Consider the following 26,285-nt stretch of genomic DNA (forward strand, 5'->3'; position numbering starts at 1 on the left):
AATATTCAGTGCTTGGGCGAAGAGGCAGGGCAGGACACCTAGATTGGTTAGACTGCTGTGCACTTCTGAATAGAACCCCTTGGTTTGTGAGACACCCGCACCGTGGTTTATGAGAGAGGGACACAGAATCCTCAGGTAGCCGTGTTAGTGGATCCAAGAAGAAAATCAGGCCACACGGTGTACCAAAAATTCAAGGCATGGATTGAGCACCATGGGAGCAGAGCCAAAGTGAGCAGTTAACATTGGAAAAGCCCACTGGATGAAGAGCGGAGAGGGCAAAGAATGCAGCAGGAATTAGCAAGGCAGAGTAGCTAAAATATATATTGTACCTACAAGAGAAAGCATAATCTTGTATTGAAGCTGCAGACTGATCAAACACCATTGAATTAAAAAAAACAGTGTCTCCCTTGGATAAGGAGCTTGAAACCCTCAAACTACTTCTACTGGGCAATCAATGTGTTCTTGGGTATCTCCCTTTGCGTCAGATCCATTTATGGCAGGTGATTGCCTCAGCCAGAGTGAATCAGCAATGGAAATACTGCCTTCAGAACTGACGGCAGCAAATGGAGGAAAATCAGATTGGCAGAATTCCCCAATCTAGGCTGTCAGCAGCCGAATGCTCAGCACTATACTGTTAGTAGCAGCCTGTCCATAGCTAGAATTGCAGAAGCAGAACACTCTCATCTTGACTGACATACCCAATATACCCAGTATACCAAAAACTAAACGGACGACAACAGAATGATGAAGCTTAAATGACAGCAGCCAAATTCTCTCTGCTAAACTAACAGCAGCAAAAGACCGAATAATAAACTGACAGCAGTAGAATGACTCAAGTTAGATTCACAGAAGCTGCACGACAAGCATCAGATTGAAAGCTTTAGTCCAAAATCTAGACTTTCATTTGAGAGAAGGTGTAGTGAAGGAGGATCAGTAATCCAAGTAGTTGATGAAGTATATTTATTTAAAGTAAGATGGTACAGGATAGTAGTACATTCATTAGGTAAAAGTAAAGGAAATAAAACCCCCACCGGGATGGTACCAGTTCAGCCCTAACTCTCAACTGAAATCCTAGAGCTCTGTAGCATTCTAATACATCATCATGATGTCAACATTCTACAGGGCTGGGCAGGAGACTGTGGGGAAGGAAGATGAAGTGCAGTCACTACACATCTTCCCCTTTTACAATATCAACATAAACATACGACTTAAACAATGCAGTAAGAAGAAGACAAAGTAGAGAAGAATAAGAAAAACACTAAAAGAAAGAACAACAAGAAAAGAAAAATGCAGGATACAGTCAATGACATAGACAAATTTCATCAGGACAAGATGACCAAGTCAGGGGGTTTATGCGTGTTGTTTTCTTTATTCGTTGTTCAAATTCAAACGTGAGATGCAGCCAACACGTGTTTCGTCTGTACAACGTTGGTACTCAGACATTTTCAAGGCTATGATGCAGTTAGAAGTATCATAAATAGTTCAAGTCGCTTGAAGATAGACGGATTGGGAACCAAAACGTGTAGAGGTTTATGTTGGGCTGGAGCAGAGAGGCCCACACATGGAAACTGGATGGGGATAAGGCTCTAATATTATGTAGAGCTCCTCTAGTATAATATCCCCTCTAGGGTCGAAATGCAAATGCTCCAGGGTGGACCTTTATAAACCAGAATGTGCATACACAAAGTCCGAAGTAATATGGTCCCAATCTTAAGTAAGATAATATAGAGCCCGACCGGGTATTCAAAAAACGTGCATTTAGGTGAGTTTACGAACCAAGTCCGTCGTAGTCTCGAGAAATAGGGTCCCCTCGCTTGATATCGCGAGTCGCGTTACTTTGATGAAAGAAACACTGCTAAGGAGCACTGAGAAGGACAAGAACTAAGCCAGGAAGAAAGAAGAAAGATAAGCAAAGATAAGTCCATTTCTCCCTTTACCCCCTCGGGTTTACCGGACACTTCTCCCACTAATCACTTGCCTTTTACTCAGTTCCCTACTCTTAACCCCAACTCCCTGGCCGAGCTTGCGACCCGTGTCAAATCAGGGTCCCCTAATGATTGCTGCCCCCCTTCTGTCCTTCGGGACATCTGTCTCACCCTACCGGATTGCATACTGCCCCTGTTGAACGCCTCCCTCAACACCGGCACAGTTGCTTTAAGGAGGCCATCCTGGTGCCCTTGTTGAAGAAACCAGGTGCGGACCCTGCCGCTCCCTCCAATTATCGTCCCATCTCCCTCTTGCCCTATCTATCCAAACTCCTTGAGGCTCATGTTACCCAATGCCTCTCCAATTTCATCGAGAATTCCAGCTATCTTGAACCTAATCGAGCCGGCTTTAGGCCGGCTCACTCCACCGAGGCCGTCATCTTGGCAGTTTTGGATGCCTTGAGGGGGAATGCGGATAAAGGGTTACCTCAGGCCCTAGTGCTATTAGATCTGTCGCCCGCCTTCGACACGGTGAACCATAACATTCTTCTCCACCATGTCGGACAGGCCGGCATTCAGGGCCCTGCCCTTAACTGGATTAAGTCCTTTCTTGCAGGCAGAGCTAGAGTTGTTCGCCTGGGCCCCTTTACGGCAGCCAGGGTACCCACGACCTGCGGAGTCCCTCAGGGCTCCTCTCTTTCTCCCCTTTTGTTTAACTTATACCTCCGGCCACTGATCCATTCACTCAAGAGGTGGGATATCACAGTGATTAACTACGCTGATGATTTGCAGGTCATCTTTCCTCTTGATTCCCCCGACGCCGCAAAAAGTTTTCAAGCAGTGATGACCCATATACAGGTATGGATGAACCATAATCAATTAAAATTAAATCCAGGAAAAACGTAGCTTATCCTCCCTGGCAAGAGCCCAGCATACTGGGGTCCCCAGTTCTGGCCCAAGGAACTGGGCTCCCCCCCGCCCCGGCAAGCTCAGTAAAGAGCCTGGGGGTGGTTATCGATGCGGAGCTCTCTCTCAAGGCTCAAGTAGGTGCTGTGATTTCTTCCAGCATGTTTCAACTACGTAAAATCCGCAAAATAGCCCACCTACTACCGCATGCAGCATTGGTCCAGGTTGTGATCTCTCTGGCATTATCCCGCCTTGACTTTTCGAAAGCTCTATATCATGGACTCCCACAAACATTGCTGCGCCGGCTCCAAATTGTACAAAACCAGGCAGCCAGTCTCATCCATAAAACTCCACAGTGGCAATCAGCGAAGCCACTACTGCGCAAACTCCACTGGTTGCCAGTTGAGCAAAGGGCGGCCTTCAAGATCGGCTGCCTTACTTTCAAGGCTCTCCATTGCATTAGCACTGAGTTTCTTAAAACTCTGATCAACGGCACTGTCCGGTGCGCAACCTTCGCTCTGCTCATCTCCATCTGTTGGTCGCCCCTACAGTTAAACTTAAAAAATGTGTTGGCCGTAGGTTCGCCCATCTGGCCCCTAATTTCTGGAATCTTTGAAGACCCGGCTTTTTACTCTAACTGATTAGTCCGCCTTAGCAATTCCTGCACTCTTTCTTTCAGCGCCAGGAAACTTATGGTGTCAGTGCGCTCTACAAATTTCACTTAAGATAAGATAAGATAAGCAAGAATGAAAGAAGGAAGACAGGACATCTTCTCCTGCAATGACAAAATAGGAAAGAGAAAAAGAAAAACAAAACGAAGAATGCACAGAAGGATGTAAGGTAACACGTATATATAAAAAAATTCAAGGTACAGCGAGGCACACCAGTTGGCCATACTGGAATGGATGCCTGAAACCAAAGAGCGCTGATTAATGAAAAGAAAAACAGATAACAAATAAAAGCAAGAAAATTACTCCAACTGGAGAGCATAAAAGATCTCCAACACATGAAAGTGTTAGGAAGAAGAGTGAGGAAAAACCACACCCGAAAGGAGTAATTATATAGAATGAATTAAAGGTAAAACTTAATTGCCAGGAAAATGTCAGAATGAAAACTTTGCGCAACATTGAACAGAACCTGGCATAACTTTAGAAGAACATTAAATAACAGGGGTTCCGTGCACAGAACCGCTGTGAAAACTCATGAGGTAACATAGTGAAGTAATAAGAAAATGCAGGAGTCGACATCCTAGAACAAGATATTAGAATTATGTAAAATGAAACATATTCTAAATTGAAACCTGTGAGGAAATACACAGTGCAAGTGCGAAAATTCTGCATTAAAACAAACACAGTAAATTGACAGTATCATAAAAATACGAAAAAACTGTGAAAAGCTGTTTGAAATAAATATGGAAATTCACATCAGACATAACAATAAGCAAACAGAATTACATTATGCATAAGTTGAAAATGTGATTGAAATTATTTCATGAATACAGAGAAATAAATTGCAGTACAAGCTCAAAAAACACATTCAAGAATTGTGTGAGACATTAGATAAATACATATTGTAGAAGCAAACTCCGGTGAAGAAGTATAAACAATGAAATAAAATAAGAAAAGTAGTCACCGTTGTCATCAAGAATGTAGAAAGAAATAAAGTACTCACACAATTTTGTGCCATCTTAATGAGGAAGGTCACATTCACTAGGTAGAAAAACATGAAGAGTTGTTAAGGTGCTCCATTGTATTTTAACATTATAGAATGTTCAAACGCGATGGTGCTGGAACCACTAAGTGGCACCCTTGAACTAAATCTGTCCTTGAAGAAAAGTTCCGGTCAAATAAACTTTCAAACAACAGATGATAGTTCCACTAATCTGCAAAAAGATTGAAGATTGCACTGAAATGCAGGTCGCAAAGTTGAAAATTCTTTAGCAGTGAAAGTTATGGCGGAATGAAAATGCTGAAGACCTCAATAAGGTGCAAGACGCAACTCGGAAAGCTCTTTATGTTGGCAGAGTAAGGAATTTGAAGTACTTAAAGTGAACGAGGACGTTGGTAAAAACTTTATTGTGCTTGACAGGAAAAATAAATCAACGTGGTAGGCAGGCGACATAATGAGCAGGGAAATCCACACAAAGTAAATGGTGAAGGCCAAACATAAGATGGCGGCACGTAGGGGGACGCAATACCGAGTGGCAGCAGGCACGTGGATGAACCAAACGTACCACAGCAGGAGGGCAAGATGAAGTAGAATAATATGATCAGCAAGTCATCGAAGTTCCATATGCTGCAGGTGAGCGTGCTCGTGTTCTCAGTCACTCGTGCATCAATTTAAAAAATAGCGAATCAGTTAAACTACCATCAAATGCGTAAAGGTTAAATGAATAAAATAAAATTGTACCTTAAAACGTGGCACCCAGTATATGCATCAAGGATATTGTAGGCAGGAAACAGTTACTTGTCACTTGAAAATTGTCTCAATACATTCGAAAAGCTGTTAATTATCCAAGCTAATACAATCAATCTCAAACCGTAGAGTAATGACGGTCTGAAGAGCAGTGAAGGCAGTGACTTTCCACTTGCACTGATGCTGTGAGAATTGTAAATAACCTTGAAAAAGTAGCCCACAATATATCGACTTAAGAAGTGGTCACAGGAATGGGAAATTAAACCTTCCCAGAAGAGCCAATGAGGTACACATATGTTTTTTTAGAAAATGGGAATCATTCACAGACGTTAAAGCATTTTAAACACTGCAGCTTGCATTGAAAACCTCTCGACGTGGTAAAATAAGGAGAAAAGCAGGGGAATCCTCCACGGAGACAGGCATGAAATGTGGCAGTTAGGCAGCAAGGCAGATGGAAAGAGGACATAAGGCAGGCCGAAAGTTTCACTTGGAACATGCGCGCTGCTGATATAAACTGCGATTAGAAAAAATACACTCGGAACATATCAGAAGGGAAATAGGTGAACTTCTTAGGCAGGAATTCAGGAACTGATATGGTTAAGTTGTAGCAGGGACTGGCACTGTTTAAAAGAAGAGGGTGACCGGTGGAGTGGTCACTGGTGGGGTTAACAGTGTTCCAGTTTGCTTGTGAGTCAGTAGGGAAAAGTAAACGAAGTTCATACCTTGTAGTTAGTTGAAAAAAGAAATTCCATTAGTAGGAAGCAGGTTGAAGTAGATAACTGAAGGTCTGTTTCAGAAGAGGCCCAAATCGTCGCCAAAATGTGTGTAGTGAAGGAGGATCAGGAATCCAAGTAGTTGATGAAGTATATTTATTTAAAGTAAGATGGTACAGGATAGTAGTACATTCATTAGGTAAATGTAAAGGAAATAAAACCCCCACCAGGAGCAGGATGGTACCAGCTCAGCACTAACTCTCAACTGAAATCCTAGATCTCTGTAGCATTCTAATACATCATCATGATGTCATCATTCTACAGGGCTGGGCAGGAGACTATGGGGAAGGAAGATGAAGTGCAGTCACTACAGAAGGCCAATGCCAGAGTGAAAGTATCAGGGGAAAGCATAGTAGTTGTAGAATAGGCAAATAGACGAATAACAGCAGAAATTAGTTAACTATCAGATTATTGAATTTTTTGATGCCTGCTGTCTTCTAGGCACATTTGAGAGGATAAAAATGTAGAGAAGATTATAGTAGATGTGGAGGGTTGATCAAATCTGAATATTCACGCATTTCCAAATGAAGCAGGACAATGCGTTTCTGTTGTATCTGATAAAATGGCTTCTGCTGACCAGGAAGGGGTTACAAACTGTAGATGGCTCGGAAAAGATTGGTCTTAATCCTTAATGTGACCCGAACTGTTAATAAAGCTTTACTGACGGCAGCACACTGGCTTAAGTGACCCCCAAAACATACTAATCACTTTACTAAAGCAGAGTATGCAAAGTTAGGCTGATAGTAGCAGAAACCACAATGACTGACGTACAGTGGATGAATGTTGTAGCAGAAAGCCCTAAACCTGGACCTTAGTGCAAGGCTTACAGCAGCAGAATACCAAAAACTAAAGTGACAGCAACTCAGCTCAATGATGCTGAAACCTAAGCTGCCAGCAACAGCATGCCCATTCGTGAATTGGAAGCGCCCAAAGCTATGTTGAAATTTAGCGTAATACCCAAAACTATGATGTCAATAGAGGGATGGCTCAAAGGCAGGCTGTAAGCAGCAATCAGAGTGCTCAAAGCTAATGTGTCTTCAACAGAAGTCCAGTGTCAGCAGCAAAATGCCCAAAGTTAAGCCAAGAGAAGTAGAATGCCAAAAGGTATTATGTCAGCAGTTGAGTACCCAGAGGGGTAAGGAATGTAAGTAACCCAGGGTTGAACAAAAGGCTAGAAGAATAGGGCTTGAATAAGTATCTGGGCCTAGGGAAACACAGGTAGCTGTAGAAGTGGAATAGTGCAGTGAGCCCCTATCAGAAGGCTGGATTCTCTTTGTAGGCTCCTTTGCTCCCCACCCTCTGTTTAACAGCTGCCTCTATGCCAATGGGTTCTAGAATGCAGAGGAAAATTCGCGCATCTCCATCACCTTTTTCCGACTATTCCGCGTGATGCGCCTGGTGAAACTTCTGAGCAGAGGAGAGGGAATCCGGACGCTGCTGTGGACCTTCATCAAGTCATTCCAGGTACATACCTTTTTATTACAATAGGGTAAAGGGTTGTGGGACTGGCCAATAAGGGTGGGGTTGTAAGGCTTGCTGGACCTTGTTACTTTGGTAATTTTTTGAATGTATTGCTGAGTAATATTTAAGTTAAGATTTTTGAATGGGCAAGGGGCTAAAATACTGCTTGATAGATTTGTTTAAAGGGAAACAAGTTGATTATATTGTTCTAAGCCAGGATATTGGATTGCAAACCTGCTGTAAAGTGCTGCCTAAAGCATACCTGTTATTTGTGCTTACAGAAAGAGGAACTTGTACAATGAGACAGAGTAATTTACACAAAAGTAGGACTGCCTGCATTTTGGACCTTTGTGAATATGTCAAGGTCCTCAATGACAAAACAGTCATTTATGAATTCACCATAAACAAAACAATTTTACAAATGGCACTTGGAAAAAAATGCAAATTTTTTGAAGTGTTTTATGGAGTGGAGGTCCCTCCTGCCCACAGCCTCTATGCTTCAGAAACGCCCATCTGCCACATGTCTAGCTTCTACATCTTTCCCTAATTGTTTACTGTGTTCATGCGCCAGAGCTGCAGTTGTCTGGCTGCAGCTGCCACCTTACTCTTCTACTTTGGTGCAGGGCAGGACACCCCAAGTCTTATTTTTGTTTCATTGTCTGAGATAGAAAGAGTACTTGTGGTATCCTGTCCCATTGTGATTTGATTTCATTTTATATTTGTAGAGCGGGAACTAATACCCGAAGGCGTCTAGATGCTCCTCACACCAAGAAAAGTATGCCCTATTTAGGATGAGTAGGATAGAAGTGAACGGGCGAGCGGAACTACCCTGTTTTACTGGGTAAAAAGCCAGGTTGTGAGGGCTTTGTGATATGAGATAAGTGTATGCTCACGATTACTGAGTAGGGCAATGGCACAACAAGTCTCCTTCTTATGCCAGGAATACGAAAATCAACAAGCATTTGCAATGCAATAGGTCTCGCAGTAATTAAGTTTGAGCTTTTGGCATTGCTAAATATTGCAACACTAATTGCAACAAAAGTCAATAAATTGTAGGCCAAACAAATGTGTATTTATTTTTGTAGCGATGGTGGCATGCTGCACTTTAGATTAATATGTTTAAAAGTAAAGTGTGCCATACTGCGATTGCTGCAATAGTTAATTGTGGATGCGTTAACAATTGATGTGTGCACTGATGGCTATTGGTGTGTGTGCCTGTAGAAATTGTGCACTGATGGCTGGTGGTGTGTGCCTGGTGGAAATGTGCACTGTTGGCTGGTGGTGTATGTGTGCCTGCTGAAAGCATGCACTGACGGCTGGTGGTGTATGTGTTCCTGGTGAAAGCGTGCCCTGACGGCTGGTGGTGTGTGGATGACTGGTGAAAGTGTGCACTGATGTCTGGTGGTGTGTGCCTGGTGGAAGCATGCACTGATGGTTGGTGGTGTTTGTGCCTGGTGAAAGCGTGCACTGACAGCTGGTGGTGTGTGTGACTGGTGAAAGTGTGCACTGACAGCTGGTGGTGTGTGTGTGCCTGCTGAAAGCATGCACTGATGGCTGGTGGTGTATGTGTTCCTGGTGAAAGCGTGCCCTGACGGCTGGTGGTGTGTGGATGACTGGTGAAAGTGTGCACTGACGTCTGGTGGTGTGTGCCTGGTGGAAGCAGCCTAGTCTCGACAATTGGTATATAAATATTCATGCATTGTATACATAGTTAAAAAAGAAGCGAATAACTAAATACAATACGCTTAGCATGTCACGTATGTACGTTATACTACATATCACACACATCAAAACACTGCATTCATACGCTGCTCTCTTAGACCACACTCTTGCAACTAGGCGCAGAAGTTAATATAAATATCATGCGTTTTACTCCGCATTATTCTTTGTGCTTTTAGTCGCTGAAGAGCAGTGACTGATGTCCCACTCTGGCTGTCACCCACCACTACACCAAAACCCTCACCTCTTGGGCTAAAATGCAGCTCGGCACTGTTCGAACCAACGACTACCCGCGAGATTGCATACTATACCTTCTTTATGCACTGTCGCGCCTCGTCAGGGGTGTATGGACTTTTAAGCACTGCTTAAAAGGCAATTACCACCTGCAGATGTTCCACTTTTCTAAGTTTAACAGAAGGTGGCCAAAAATTACCTCAGTATTTCACTCACTCACTTCATCTGCCATTTACCTCCTGTTTTCAATCCCCGTCTTTTCAGCATCCTGAGCTCTCTGTCCTCTATTTAATCTCAGTTAGAGCAGCAGTGAGAAACCCACTTAACCGGTCGAGGTGATGCGCTGGTGCCTTCTTTTAGTTATGTGAGGACAAAGTCCCTGCCGGAAAGAAGATAAGAACGTGGCCAGCCTGTGAGCGCCTCATGCCAGGCGCGGCTGGCAAACAACACCCGGCATGTTTAAACCAGGAGGTGGTGGGAACCGCTCTGGAGGTACCTACGCCCTTTCTGTTCTCAGCTGGTGCTCGCGCGGGGAGTGTATGTGTATCGATACCGAACGGCAGAAGACGCCATCAAAGTATTTACATGAATTGAAAAAGTCTAGTATAACATATTATCGAATATTGTACTGTAATATCTTTATTGAATGTATAATAACGCACCTCACTGTAGCGTACATACCAGATATGCGACCCCAGGGCGAGAGAGCGGAATGAGCGGAAGCAGGAATAGACGTGCACGTGCACTGCCGAAACCTGCCGTGGGGCGGGACTTCTGTTTTCTGCTGGAAGCCCGCGCCCACTGAGTGCCCCGCCAGAGGAGCAGTGGTGACGCGGGGCTCCCATGCCCGAGGGAGAGCCCCGCGGTGGCGGCTGAAGTCCGGAGTTGCGCTGATGAGGTGAGTGGGGCTTAGTTGTAGTGGGGGTGGCGGCGGGGAGAGGGGGGGTGTCTCTGTGTGCTGGTGTGTGTGTGTGCGCTTGTGTGTGTGTGTGCGCACGCTCTTGTGTGTGTGCGGCGGGGGGGTGGGTGGTGGTGTGTGTCTCTGTATGTGTGCGCTCGTGTGTATGCGTGCGTGTATGTGCGCTAGTGTGTGTGTGCCTACGTGTATGTCTCTGTGTGTGTGCCTGTGTGTGTGTGCGCGCGTCTCTGTGTGGGTGTGTCTGGGACCAGCCTGCCGGAATCGAAGCGCGTGGTTGTGCGCGCCACTCGCTCCGATCCGATCCTGGCAGATAAGCGCGGCCAGGTCTTGTCTCCTAGAAAGCTGTGTCGCTCACAATAGGTCTCTGGCGAGACCGTGCTATCGCGCAGTTAACGCCACGAGACCTAAAAAGGACTAGCTGTGCTCGTTCCCACTTCATGGTGGTAACATTTTGCTTTTTGCTGGTTTGTCTTTGGTTCCTTCCTCATTTTCTTTGATTCTGACAAATATTTTTCCCATTGTTGACATTTGTCAATCTAGTTTCATCAGTGACATTTTATCATCTAGAATGCCTTCAGAAGCATATAGTGGCATCAGTTTTCTCTTCTATCAACATAATTTGTACAAGTAGAAGAAAGCAGATAATAAACCATTGAAGGTCTATAGGACATTAACCATTCATGTCATGTTATGTTATTACATATCTCCAGAATTTACCAGTTGCTTTAAGGCAATACATCACCTGATGTCAAGCAGAGCGGGTCCTTTCCCAAGTTTGAGATATTGGCCTTATTACTTATCGGTAATCTTTATTACTCAGGATCCTACTCTTTCTACTGTTCCTCGTCAAAGTCCTTACATTATAGGGTGACCACTTAAATATAAGGCTTGTGATGAGGAAGAGGTACGAGTTGGCAATGTGAGGTTTTGCTCTAATCATTTACCTTCCATTTTAAGGAGTGTGATAGGAAGAGGGATACAGTGGTAAAAATTAATTAAAATGCGTCTTTGGAAATTCCGAGGCAAGACTTCTCTAGTGCTCAAGTTGTCTGCTTCCAGACCTCAGACTTTCCTGAAAGTATTACAAACCTATCCACCTATAAGAAGTCAAGCTGTAAGAAAGACTCACTTAACAGAGAAATCTGCTTTGGCTTTCAAAAGGAAACTCTGTCCAAAAAGGGCATGGGTGAGCGAGGACTTTAGATAAAGTACGATCACTTCTAGCAAAAGAATGTCTTCCCGTTCTAGTAATCTGAAATTTGAGGCACTTGGGACCTCATGAGAAATCTGTCTGAAGACATTGAAGATCTGAACGTAGCATGTATGAAAGGATTTTTAAACAAAGTTTATTTACACACAGAAATACCAAAAAAACTCTTGGGGTAATTTTAATATGGGGTGTTTTCTATGCTAGGCAGCGTGCTTCATTTTTTTTTGTTGTTTTTTTTTAAATTTTTAAAAACCTTTATTTCACGAAAGCACACAGCTATTCAGCCTGACATCCCGGAGGCAAGGCAGCATAATAAACAGAGCATAATAGTGCAGTTCAGGTACAGCAGGAAATTACAGGTTTATTTTATATTTTATAACAATGAAGAAACGCCAAACGGCGCTAAGAAGTGGCAATGGGAGGAGAATACAGCAAGGAGTATAAGGCCAGGAGGAGAAAGAGACCAGCATTTCAGAAGCACAGAAGAATAGAGGATGGTAGGAGGGGGGAGGAGAAAGACAGGATTACTCAGGTATCGTATACAGTTGGTGTCCTAGATCACAGTGACAGGTGCTCATCCAGTGAGGCAGGCTCAGGCGGTAGACACACATCACCCCGGTAAGAGTTCCAGGCACCCCACACCCTGTTCCATCTGTTGGGTTTACCCCTGGCAACATAGACAGTCTTCTCCCGGAGCATACACCAGTCCATATTGGCCTTCCACTGCACCACCAAGGGTGCCGTATTGGCCCCCCACTTTTGAGCGATGTCTCTCTTGGCCACCATATTGCCTAGGGTCACCCACTGAGTTTGGGCTGTGTTGTGATCCGTCGGCTCCCAAATATTAAGGAGGCACCTACGGGCTTCCGCCACAATCCCCACACCCGACACTTCACTCATGACCCTGTGAATCCTCATCCAGTAGGACGCTATGGCCGGACATTCCCAAAGGATGTGCAAGAAGGTGGCGAGGGCACCACAGCCTCGACGACATAGGCCGTCGGGCGAGTAGCCCATGTGTATTAGGCGGGGGCCTGTGCAGGATTTTAAATTGGACCAAACGAAGCCGGGACGAGATGGCAACCTCCTTAGGGGAAGACACTGCACTCTGCCAGTCTTCCTCATCGATCTCCAGGCCATCCGCCACCCACTGGTCTCGTAGCCCAAGGAGAAGGTCAGTGCGAACATTAATTAATTTTTTATAGGACAGCGAGATTGCGCTATCTGGCGTATGGCCATCCAGCACTCTGTCCTCCAGCGGTGAGCTTTCCGGGATGTCTTCCCCAGGGGTCATAGCAGAGAGCAAGGCGTGCCTCAGCTGCGCATATCGAAAGAACTCCGAGTCACCCAGCTGGTACTCAGTCTGTAGCTGGGGGAAGGTCTTAATAGTCCCCCTGGAAATCACATCCTCCACCCTGGTGATGCCAATAAGGTCCCATTTGTCAAAGCCCTTGGTGTGCCATAGCCTGCCCAACATATCGGATTCATAGAGGGGAGTGAAACCGGTCAGTCTGCCCTGCCATCCCTGCACCCTGGTGATCGAACGCCAAATAGAGACTGCTGTCTTAGTGGGACCGGACATACGCCGATCCAGAGATCTGGAGTAAAGGGCACGGTAATAATTACCTCCACTCATGAGCCACCTGTCCATAGCGTAACCGGGGCTATTTACCGGCCCATAAAACCCGTGATTGAGTGCCGCCAGCTGGGAGGCCCAATAGTATCTACGTATATCCGGCAGTGCTATGCCCCCGTCATACCACGGGAGCGTAAGCTTCGTGATCGCCACCCGAGGTCGGCCATCCCAGAGCAGGGCCCTCTGAAGACTCTCAACTTCTCGGAAGTATCGGGCCGGTACCGGGTCTTGGGTGTTTTGTAGGACATACAGGAATCTGGGTAAGGACATCATTTTAAACAGGGCCGCTCGGCCAAGCAGGGAGAGCGGGAGCTTACGCCAACCCTCCACGTCGCGTCGAAGGCGTTGCAGTGGAGGGAGCAAGTTCTGGTCGTATCGAACCTTCGGGTTCCCAGAGATGTAGATCCCTAGGTACTTGAAGCCCTGTGTGGCCACCTGGATGTTGCAGCCTCTAGGGAGGCGCGGCGTGCCCCCTTTCAATACGTACAGGGAGGACTTGGCCCAATTGATAATCAGGTCAGAGTATCTCCCAAAGTGTTCAAGCACGTCGCAGGCGACGATGAGTGACTGGTATGGGGACGTCAGGTATAGGAGGATGTCGTCCGCATATAGGGAGATACGGTCCTCAAAGTCCGGTGCCCAGGTGATACCATGGAGGTCGGGGTGGCAGCGCAGAGTGGCCGCCAAGGGCTCGAGAGCCAGGGCGAATAGTAGAGGCGACAGGGGACAGCCCTGTCTGGTACCCCTGTGGAGGACAAAGGTCGTTGACAGGCGACCATTCACAGATACATTAGCCATTGGGCTGGCATATAGGAGCTTCACCCAGCTGAGGAAAACCGGGCCAAAACTGAGCTTAGCTAACACCGCCCAGAGATAATTCCACTCAATGGAGTCAAACGCCATGGTGGCATCTAGAGACGCCAGCACGGCTGGCTCCGTGAGAGTATGCGCCCTAGCCAGGGCGCCGTGAAGTCGTCTCAGATTGAGGGCAGTGTTACGATGCGGAATAAAGCCCGACTGGTCCGGATGCACCAGGTCGCCAATAATCCCAACCAGTCGGTTAGCCAGCAATTTGGCGAGGACCTTTGGTTCGGTGTTCAGTAGGGAAATAGGCCGATATGAACGACACACGTCCCTTGGTTTACCGTCCTTGTGAATGACCACGATAGTGGCCACCCTCTGATCAAGTGGGAGAACGCCGGCGTCCCTCGCCTCTAGGAACATAGCACGAAGACGCGGGGAGACCACACCGGGCCGTATCTTATAGAGCTCAGCCGGAATTCCATTGGGACCCGGTGCCTTGCCAGATCTCAAGGAGCGGATCGCAAGGGCAATCTCATCAGAAGTGATGTCCCTGTCCAAACCATCGCGGTCCTCCTCTGTAAGACAGGGAAGATCCACGGTCGAGAGAAGTTCTGCCGCGTCGGCCTCTGTGCAGTCAGAGGAGGAGGTGTAAACACCCCTGAAATAGTCGGCAAATGACTCGGCGATGGCGGAAGGGTCGGTGACAGGGTTGCCATCCGCGCCCATGATCTCAGGTACTACCCGACTGGCCAGCTCCCTCCTGTCCAACCAGGCCAACAGTTTGCCAGCCTTGTCTCCCACGTCATAAATACGGCCCTGCTGTTCCCTAGCCAGGGTCTGGGCGGCATTCGTAGCGAGATCGCGGTACTCCAGTTGCTTTAGAGAAAGCGCATGGAGGAGGTCTGGGTTAGGGTCAGGGTCCAGTTGGGCGTCGAGGTTCAAGATCTCCTCCTCGATACAGAGGAGATCGGCGTCTCTGCTCCGACGGGCCTCCGCTATCAAAGCAAATGCCTCGCCCCTCAGGACGGTCTTGAAAGCCTCCCACAGAGTCGCGGCCGACCCGACCGAACCCTCGTTCTCGGAGAAGTATCGGTCTATCGCCTTGGCTAGTAGAGCATGGGTCTTTGGGTTACGAAAGTACCAGGGGTTGACCGTTGCCGGTCGCACCGACAAAGCAATATCGAAATCAAAGGAGACCAGGAGCGGTGAGTGGTCAGAAACTCCACGCGCCAGAAAACAAGCCTCAGACACGGCCGTAGCGTGAGCGGCCAAGGTAAGGATATAGTCTATTCGAGACAAGCTACCATGCGCGCTGGACAGGAAGGAGTAATGACGCAGCGTAGGGTGTAAGAGTCTCCAACTATCAACAAGGCCCATTGAGTCTATAAATGAGGGCAGCCACAGTTGTGATTGGCGAAGATCTCTAGATGGTTGTCGGTCCAGAGTGCCAGAACAGACGGAATTGAAGTCACCCCCAACAATAAGTAAGCCATCAGGCAGAGCTAAAATGGCGCCACCAAGGTCCTGGAACGTGCTAGTCTGTAGACCAGGCGGGACGTAAACTGAAAGTAGGATGAGGGTCCTCCCCTCCCACCGCCCAGCCACCGCTGCGTAACGTCCTCTATCATCTATCGTAGTGACGTCAATCTACAGCGGCAGGGAAGCCCGGACAAGAACCCCGAGTGTGCCACCATCTTGTACCCCTTGCGACTGAGCGCTTTGCATGAGTTCCCAATCAAATGAGTTTCCTGCAGAAAAACCACATCAGGCATGTGACGCTTGAGCATTTGAAGCACAATTCCCCGTTTGATTCGGTCACCCAACCCGTTGACATTCCAACTGATAACTTTTAATTTTTACCCCCCATCATCGTGGCACCCTCCCCCACCCGGCCCGAGAGACCCTCGCAGAATCGATCACCCATTGCCGAAAGAAAGAAAACAAAAACACTCTAAGAGACATTCGAACTTGTCCCAAAACACCCCCCACCCTGCACCCCTGCAGCAGACTAAAAAGCCCCCCCAACCAGCAGTGTGCCTGTCGCCCCATTAACTAGTCTACAGAAAGCCCCAAGAGGAGTAAGGATTCCCCGCGGACACCCCCCCGCCGCCCTCCATGGAACGACAGGATCTCAAATTGCTATTACACTGAAAAAAGGAGACGAGTGTCACATATAGCAGGACCACCAACCGCCAGTGTCCACTTGATAGAGCCATATTTACAAAAAGGGGTGGTGAGGGACAGAGTCTCTGAATTAAGCAGAAAGCTCTCACCCAGTCAAGAGATCAGGGCTAGATCCAACACCGTTTTTTAGCTCACTGCACCATCCCAGTTTCAGAACCTGGCTGTATGCAAATTAGTCTGTTCCTGTCCCAGTGCATGATGGGAACAGGGCAAACCAAACTACAAAAGCCAATTCTTACACTGGGAAGGAAACAAGCTCCCGGGGACCGGTTTCTGGCATTACAGCCGTCTTCGGCCCGGTTTGCTTGAATCCTGATGGTGCAATGAGCAAGGGTCTCACATCTGAGAATACCCTTCCACGCTTAGGGTGGACAAAAATATTTACAAAAAGGGGTGGTGAGGGACAGAGTCTCTGAATTAAGCAGAAAGCTCTCACCCAGTCAAGAGATCAGGGCTAGATCCAACACCGTTTTTTAGCTCACTGCACCATCCCAGTTTCAGAACCTGGCTGTATGCAAATTAGTCTGTTCCTGTCCCAGTGCATGATGGGAACAGGGCAAACCAAACTACAAAAGCCAATTCTTACACTGGGAAGGAAACAAGCTCCCGGGGACCGGTTTCTGGCATTACAGCCGTCTTCGGCCCGGTTTGCTTGAATCCTGATGGTGCAATGAGCAAGGGTCTCACATCTGAGAATACCCTTCCACGCTTAGGGTGGACAAAAATATTTACAAAAAGGGGTGGTGAGGGACAGAGTCTCTGAATTAAGCAGAAAGCTCTCACCCAGTCAAGAGATCAGGGCTAGATCCAACACCGTTTTTTAGCTCACTGCACCATCCCAGTTTCAGAACCTGGCTGTATGCAAATTAGTCTGTTCCTGTCCCAGTGCATGATGGGAACAGGGCAAACCAAACTACAAAAGCCAATTCTTACACTGGGAAGGAAACAAGCTCCCGGGGACCGGTTTCTGGCATTACAGCCGTCTTCGGCCCGGTTTGCTTGAATCCTGATGGTGCAATGAGCAAGGGTCTCACATCTGAGAATACCCTTCCACGCTTAGGGTGGACAAAAATATTTACAAAAAGGGGTGGTGAGGGACAGAGTCTCTGAATTAAGCAGAAAGCTCTCACCCAGTCAAGAGATCAGGGCTAGATCCAACACCGTTTTTTAGCTCACTGCACCATCCCAGTTTCAGAACCTGGCTGTATGCAAATTAGTCTGTTCCTGTCCCAGTGCATGATGGGAACAGGGCAAACCAAACTACAAAAGCCAATTCTTACACTGGGAAGGAAACAAGCTCCCGGGGACCGGTTTCTGGCATTACAGCCGTCTTCGGCCCGGTTTGCTTGAATCCTGATGGTGCAATGAGCAAGGGTCTCACATCTGAGAATACCCTTCCACGCTTAGGGTGGACAAAAATATTTACATAAAGGGGTGGTGAGGGACAGAGTCTCTGAATTAAGCAGAAAGCTCTCACCCAGTCAAGAGATCAGGGCTAGATCCAACACCGTTTTTTAGCTCACTGCACCATCCCAGTTTCAGAACCTGGCTGTATGCAAATTAGTCTGTTCCTGTCCCAGTGCATGATGGGAACAGGGCAAACCAAACTACAAAAGCCAATTCTTACACTGGGAAGGAAACAAGCTCCCGGGGACCGGTTTCTGGCATTACAGCCGTCTTCGGCCCGGTTTGCTTGAATCCTGATGGTGCAATGAGCAAGGGTCTCACATCTGAGAATACCCTTCCACGCTTAGGGTGGACAAAAATATTTACAAAAAGGGGTGGTGAGGGACAGAGTCTCTGAATTAAGCAGAAAGCTCTCACCCAGTCAAGAGATCAGGGCTAGATCCAACACCGTTTTTTAGCTCACTGCACCATCCCAGTTTCAGAACCTGGCTGTATGCAAATTAGTCTGTTCCTGTCCCAGTGCATGATGGGAACAGGGCAAACCAAACTACAAAAGCCAATTCTTACACTGGGAAGGAAACAAGCTCCCGGGGACCGGTTTCTGGCATTACAGCCGTCTTCGGCCCTGTTTGCTTGAATCCTGATGGTGCAATGAGCAAGGGTCTCACATCTGAGAATACCCTTCCACCCTTAGGGTGGACAAAAATATTTACATAAAGGGGTGGTGAGGGACAGAGTCTCTGAATTAAGCAGAAAGCTCTCACCCAGTCAAGAGATCAGGGCTAGATCCAACACCGTTTTTTAGCTCACTGCACCATCCCAGTTTCAGAACCTGGCTGTATGCAAATTAGTCTGTTCCTGTCCCAGTGCATGATGGGAACAGGGCAAACCAAACTACAAAAGCCAATTCTTACACTGGGAAGGGGGAAGGAAACAAGCTCCCGGGGACCGGTTTCTGGCATTACAGCCGTCTTCGGCCCGGTTTGCTTGAATCCTGATGGTGCAATGAGCAAGGGTCTCACATCTGAGAATACCCTTCCACGCTTAGGGTGGACAAAAATATTTACATAAAGGGGTGGTGAGGGACAGAGTCTCTGAATTAAGCAGAAAGCTCTCACCCAGTCAAGAGATCGGGGCTAGATCCAACACCGTTTTTTAGCTCACTGCACCATCCCAGTTTCAGAACCTGGCTGTATGCAAATTAGTCTGTTCCTGTCCCAGTGCATGATGGGAACAGGGCAAACCAAACTACAAAAGCCAATTCTTACACTGGGAAGGAAACAAGCTCCCGGGGACCGGTTTCTGGCATTACAGCCGTCTTCGGCCCGGTTTGCTTGAATCCTGATGGTGCAATGAGCAAGGGTCTCACATCTGAGAATACCCTTCCACGCTTAGGGTGGACAAAAATATTTACAAAAAGGGGTGGTGAGGGACAGAGTCTCTGAATTAAGCAGAAAGCTCTCACCCAGTCAAGAGATCAGGGCTAGATCCAACACCGTTTTTTAGCTCACTGCACCATCCCAGTTTCAGAACCTGGCTGTATGCAAATTAGTCTGTTCCTGTCCCAGTGCATGATGGGAACAGGGCAAACCAAACTACAAAAGCCAATTCTTACACTGGGAAGGAAACAAGCTCCAGGGGACCGGTTTCTGGCATTACAGCCGTCTTCGGCCCGGTTTGCTTGAATCATGATGGTGCAATGAGCAAGGGTCTCACATCTGAGAATACCCTTCCACGCTTAGGGTGGACAAAAATATTTACAAAAAGGGGTGGTGAGGGACAGAGTCTCTGAATTAAGCAGAAAGCTCTCACCCAGTCAAGAGATCAGGGCTAGATCCAACACCGTTTTTTAGCTCACTGCACCATCCCAGTTTCAGAACCTGGCTGTATGCAAATTAGTCTGTTCCTGTCCCAGTGCATGATGGGAACAGGGCAAACCAAACTACAAAAGCCAATTCTTACACTGGGAAGGAAACAAGCTCCCGGGGACCGGTTTCTGGTATTACAGCCGTCTTCGGCCCGGTTTGCTTGAATCCTGATGGTCTGCTTAATTCAGACACTCTGTTCATCACCACCCCTTTTTCTGAATCGTTTTTGGCCACTATAGGTGTGGCAGGGTATACTCAGACATGAGTCCCTTTCTCACTGCACCATCAGGATTCAAGCAAGCCGGGCCGAAGACGGCTGAAATGCCAGAAACCGGTCCCCGGTAGCTTGTCTCCTTTCTGGTGAAGAATTGGCTTGGTAGTTTAGACTGCCCTGTTCCCATGATGCACTGGGCCAGGGACAGACTGATTTGCATATAGCCAGGTTCTGAACTGGGATGGTGCAGTGAGATAAATAACGGTGATGGATCAAGCCCTGATCTTTGGACTGGGTAAGAGTGGTCTGCTTAATTCAGACACTCTGTTCATCACCACCCCTTTTTCTGAATCGTTTTTGGCCACTATTGGTGTGGCAGGGTATACTCAGACATGAGTCCCTTTCTCACTGCACCATCAGGATTCAAGCAAGCCGGGCCGAAGACGGCTGAAATGCCAGAAACCGGTCCCCGGTAGCTTGTCTCCTTTCTGGTGAAGAATTGGCTTGGTAGTTTAGTCTGCCCTGTTCCCATGATGCACTGGGCCAGGGACAGACTGATTTGCATATAGCCAGGTTCTGAACTGGGATGGTGCAGTGAGATAAATAACGGTGATGGATCAAGCCCTGATCTTTGGACTGGGTAAGAGTGGTCTGCTTAATTCAGACACTCTGTTCATCACCACCCCTTTTTCTGAATCGTTTTTGGCCACTATAGGTGTGGCAGGGTATACTCAGACATGAGTCCCTTTCTCACTGCACCATCAGGATTCAAGCAAGCCGGGCCGAAGACGGCTGAAATGCCAGAAACCGGTCCCCGGTAGCTTGTCTCCTTTCTGGTGAAGAATTGGCTTGGTAGTTTAGTCTGCCCTGTTCCCATGATGCACTGGGCCAGGGACAGACTGATTTGCATATAGCCAGGTTCTGAACTGGGATGGTGCAGTGAGATAAATAACGGTGATGGATCAAGCCCTGATCTTTGGACTGGGTAAGAGTGGTCTGCTTAATTCAGACACTCTGTTCATCACCACCCCTTTTTCTGAATCGTTTTTGGCCACTATAGGTGTGGCAGGGTATACTCAGACATGAGTCCCTTTCTCACTGCACCATCAGGATTCAAGCAAGCCGGGCCGAAGACGGCTGAAATGCCAGAAACCGGTCCCCGGTAGCTTGTCTCCTTTCTGGTGAAGAATTGGCTTGGTAGTTTAGTCTGCCCTGTTCCCATGATGCACTGGGCCAGGGACAGACTGATTTGCATATAGCCAGGTTCTGAACTGGGATGGTGCAGTGAGATAAATAACGGTGATGGATCAAGCCCTGATCTTTGGACTGGGTAAGAGTGGTCTGCTTAATTCAGACACTCTGTTCATCACCACCCCTTTTTCTGAATCGTTTTTGGCCACTATAGGTGTGGCAGGGTATACTCAGACATGAGTCCCTTTCTCACTGCACCTTCAGGATTCAAGCAAGCCGGGCCGAAGACGGCTGAAATGCCAGAAACCGGTCCCCGGTAGCTTGTCTCCTTTCTGGTGAAGAATTGGCTTGGTAGTTTAGTCTGCCCTGTTCCCATGATGCACTGGGCCAGGGACAGACTGATTTGCATATAGCCAGGTTCTGAACTGGGATGGTGCAGTGAGATAAATAACGGTGATGGATCAAGCCCTGATCTTTGGACTGGGTAAGAGTGGTCTGCTTAATTCAGACACTCTGTTCATCACCACCCCTTTTTCTGAATCGTTTTTGGCCACTATAGGTGTGGCAGGGTATACTCAGACATGAGTCCCTTTCTCACTGCACCATCAGGATTCAAGCAAGCCGGGCCGAAGACGGCTGAAATGCCAGAAACCGGTCCCCGGTAGCTTGTCTCCTTTCTGGTGAAGAATTGGCTTGGTAGTTTAGTCTGCCCTGTTCCCATGATGCACTGGGCCAGGGACAGACTGATTTGCATATAGCCAGGTTCTGAACTGGGATGGTGCAGTGAGATAAATAACGGTGATGGATCAAGCCCTGATCTTTGGACTGGGTAAGAGTGGTCTGCTTAATTCAGACACTCTGTTCATCACCACCCCTTTTTCTGAATCGTTTTTGGCCACTATAGGTGTGGCAGGGTATACTCAGACATGAGTCCCTTTCTCACTGCACCATCAGGATTCAAGCAAGCCGGGCCGAAGACGGCTGAAATGCCAGAAACCGGTCCCCGGTAGCTTGTCTCCTTTCTGGTGAAGAATTGGCTTGGTAGTTTAGTCTGCCCTGTTCCCATGATGCACTGGGCCAGGGACAGACTGATTTGCATATAGCCAGGTTCTGAACTGGGATGGTGCAGTGAGATAAATAACGGTGATGGATCAAGCCCTGATCTTTGGACTGGGTAAGAGTGGTCTGCTTAATTCAGACACTCTGTTCATCACCACCCCTTTTTCTGAATCGTTTTTGGCCACTATAGGTGTGGCAGGGTATACTCAGACATGAGTCCCTTTCTCACTGCACCATCAGGATTCAAGCAAGCCGGGCCGAAGACGGCTGAAATGCCAGAAACCGGTCCCCGGTAGCTTGTCTCCTTTCTGGTGAAGAATTGGCTTGGTAGTTTACTCTGCCCTGTTCCCATGATGCACTGGGCCAGGGACAGACTGATTTGCATATAGCCAGGTTCTGAACTGGGATGGTGCAGTGAGATAAATAACGGTGATGGATCAAGCCCTGATCTTTGGACTGGGTAAGAGTGGTCTGCTTAATTCAGACACTCTGTTCATCACCACCCCTTTTTCTGAATCACTTGATAGAGCCAATCCTCACAAATCTGCGCCACCAGCAGCGCCCCCTTCGCTGTTCTCCCGGTCGTCGCTTCGCTGTGGTAGGGTTTCGAGCCATTCGCCAACATTGTCCGGAAAGTCAAAAAACATTGCACGGCCGTCGTGCTCGACCCGCAACTTGGCCGGGAACATCATCGAGTACTTGAGTCCCATGTCCCTCAGTCGCCGTTTCACTCCCCCGTAGCTCTGGCGCTGTCTCTGCACCGCTCTGGTAAAGTCAGGGTAGAAATTCACCTCTGAGTTCTGGTACTGTAGCGGACCATGCCTCCTGGACGCCTGTAGAATCGCGTCCCGGTCCCTGAAGTTGAGGAACCTAGCAATGATGGGTCGAGGTGCCGCGCCAGTCTTTGGCGGGCCACCTGGCACCCGGTGCGCTCGCTCCACCGAGAAGAATTTGCTCAACCCGGGGGGAGTAAGATGGTTCTGTATCAGGTCCTCAACGAACAGGTCCGCCGAGGCATCCTCCGACCCTTCCGGAACGCCAATGATGCGGACATTCTGTCGCCTGGCACGACCTTCATATTCATCCAGTCTCCTGAAGACTTGGTCAGAGGCGAGTCGTAGGGTTCGGACCTCGGTTTGCAGGTCCGAGACGTCGGTGGTGAGGCTCGAGGCTTTCAAGTCCAGTGATTTCACCCGATCGTTGGTTTTACCCAGATCGGCTCTGATGAGAGTGAGATCCACCGCCAGTGTGTCCACCTTGTGGGTCAGGACCTCATGCTGTTTCTGCATTTCTGCTCGGATGCCCGAGATGGCCCCCATAACATCACTGAGGGTGGGCTCGGATCCATCCGGCGAGCCCGATGTGGAGATGTCCTTAGCAGAGGCTCCCGGTGCCGGCGATATGCGGAGTTGAGCATATCGATCAATCCTGTTCTGTTGCACTTGGGACTTGCCTCGAACTCCTTTGTTCACTGTCTTGTCCGGGTCGCCCTTGCCCGCCATGTTGGGTCCGATGAGACCGTGGGGCCACCACACACAGCTCCGAGCCCAAGGTGCACCGTGCCGAGGTTGTAGAGCAGAGGTGCAGCAAAGTCCAGTGATAGATGGCACAGTGGTATAAGAAATTCCGCAAGTGGGGATCACCACACCAGCACTACGCATCCCAAGCCAGCGGAGTGGCGGAGACCGAGGAGACAATGGCGCTTCCTTGGCAAGGGGCAGCACACGACGTAGCTCAGCGTAGGAACCTCCGATTCGAACGCGGGAGGCAGTTCCCGCATCAGTGACCCGTCAGCATTCAGAATCCACCTACGTGGATCAGGATTTCAGGCAGGATTATTGCGGAGGGCCAGAGGGTCCGCGGAGCTCCGAGCTTACGCGGCCATCTTGCTTGCCCGCGAAGCTCCTCCTCAGCGTGCTTCATTTTATAGAACATCTAGTTAGTGAATCAGCTAGGACATTAAGGCTTCGTACACTCGGCTACCAAAATCAAATCATGCTTGCATAGAGCGTTGCTGCATGGATTTAATTGTAGGAGTGGAAGTCTTCGTCTAGAACCGTATGTTTTTCTGCTGCAATAGTTGACTGCGCCTACAGCAATAAGGAGACGATTTAGCCCCCGAACAGCTTCTAATGCACCTTCCTTAGATTTATATAAGACAGTATTTCTTAAACTTTCAGCTTCTGTGAACCCCCACTTAGGCATTATTGGAAACCAGGGACCCCAGCCTATGCAATTTCAATATTTTCCACCGCAAGACAATATACTGAAATAAACATGCAACAAACAAATGCGCAAATGATGAAATATTGAATTTAATTCACAAACAAAAAAAATGTTTTAATGTTAATGGCAATGTTGGATCTTCTCTAAATTCAATTGAGGCCACCCATCGTCCATACTATATTCTGTTTGATGCAATTGCACTGCTCTCACAAATCAATCTGAGGATACCGACCTAATTTTTAGCCTCTAGTTTTAAATTCCTAAACATTTAGAGAATGTTTAATATTTTTTAATTTACATTTTCTTCTTTATTTACATGCACTTTATTCATCTGTTAATATTATTTATTTTTCTAAACAGCCCAAGACCCCCTGAGTGATGTTGCAGACCTCCCAGGGGGCCCCAGACCACAGAACTAGTGATATAAGGCATTCCAACTATGTAGAGTCAGCAAGAAACTATACACCATACACTAAATGTTGTGGCAGATAGATACACTAACCCGATTGGCAATTTACTCCCTGAGGAAACAGGAAATTAAACAGTGCCTTAAAGTGCTGCTAGCTCACTTGTGTGGTATTGAGCTGTTCAATGACTGCCCTTGCAGTTGCTTTACCATTAAACCTGGTATACAACATCATGGTGCCTAATAAATGACATTACATGTAAAGTACTTGGGAACTTTTAACAATGTAAATTAGCTCTCCCAATAAGCTACAAGGGTTTGTCCCACAGCAAGTTAGCAAAAAAAAGCATCTCCCAGGTTCAATAAAAATTAAAAAAAATGCCTAATATATGCACCTTCTAGTGCAAGAAGTCACCAAGGCTGAACGCTCATTGTATATGTATATGTATAGCTTCCTAAACATTATGGTTGCAGGTACATATTTATACATATTAGAGGTGGGTTCTCTAGCCGTCCACATGCAAGTGGTTGTATTTAGAATATAGAGAAGGTGGGTGTTGGAACCGGCACTCTCTGGTTGGCTGAAGGGATGCCTTTAGGCAGGCAGAACCTACCGCTCCCATCAAGGGCGGGTGATTAAACTTGCTATATAACCTGTGCTCACCCTTGGATAGCTTGGCACGAGCAGTCAGGCTTTACACGGAGGCAATGTGTAAAACAAATGCACAGCAGTCACTTGTGTTAAATACACTGAGCTTCACAAAAAAGACTTCACACAGGATGTAAGAAAATAAGTTTTATATTCAACACACATATTCAATCATTAGAACATGAACATATACATTTGGGCATAAAACACATTTGGATATATTACTAGCAGTTCTAGGCCCATTTGTATTGTTATGAAATCAATAGTATGCACACTGTGAACAATTCCTAATCTAACCCCACCCACCCCCCAATGAGAGAGAGAGAGAACCCTTATGCTGTGCGACACGCTATCCACCCCAGGCCCTTCCTAGCAATCCTGATAATACAGTCCCGCACAGTTGTAAGGTACACCACAGGTCGCAACAATATCAAAAAAATGTACATACATGAAAGGAGAACACTTTTTAGCAGCAGTGCTGGCCAGAGCCACATGGATAAACTTATTGTCAAATGTATTGAGGTTTTGGCAAAAAAACAATGTATAAAGTGGCACCGCCAGCCAGTGTTGTGAATCACAGACCGTCTGCCCACTATCACTCCCGCTACACGGTGCAACTGGCATCAGCCTAGTCAGTACAGAACACACACGCACACATACACACTCAGCACCCTAATGTGATACCGAGCAGGTCAATGGATACCCTGCAGACTCCGTGGTCCCAGCTTCCCTCCACCCTCTGGTTCACCCAGATTGTCATATATCCCAAGATGGAAGATAACCGGCCAGTCTCCCGAATACTAGACCACATGTGGCCGAAGTCACTCTTAGTATGTGTCCTCTGGAAGCAGGTTGGGATATATAGCAAGCTTTGGTTAGGAGGTAGACGTAAACAAGAGGAGTTTAACAGCCACTCAGGAAGTTCACCCAGCAGTCTCAAAACACAATGAGAAAGTTTCTTGACCCTCTCCCACTGTCTCGGAAGCGTTCCTTCAACCCAGTCAATTTCTCTCGCTACTACCTAGCGCCAGGACGTCTTTGGGAGGAGCCAGGTGTGGAGAGGGCAGTTGGTCCACCGC

The 26,285-nt window shown here is 47.5% G+C and overlaps 1 protein-coding gene across 2 annotated transcripts in view; it reads left to right on the plus strand.

The window, feature by feature from the left end:
- CACNA1C (calcium voltage-gated channel subunit alpha1 C) overlaps positions 1-26,285 on the plus strand; it is a 1,657,037-nt gene that overhangs the window by 1,316,735 nt on the left and 314,017 nt on the right. For both annotated transcript variants that reach the window (XM_086952879.1, XM_086952878.1), the window contains exon 32: positions 7,355-7,483. In XM_086952879.1, coding sequence (XP_086809005.1) covers positions 7,355-7,483 — 129 coding nt within the window. The remainder of the gene's footprint in view (positions 1-7,354; positions 7,484-26,285) is intronic.

Source organism: Lissotriton vulgaris, chromosome 1_2, assembly GCF_964263255.1.
Source record: "Lissotriton vulgaris chromosome 1_2, aLisVul1.2, whole genome shotgun sequence".
NCBI classification, from domain to species: domain Eukaryota; kingdom Metazoa; phylum Chordata; class Amphibia; order Caudata; family Salamandridae; genus Lissotriton; species Lissotriton vulgaris.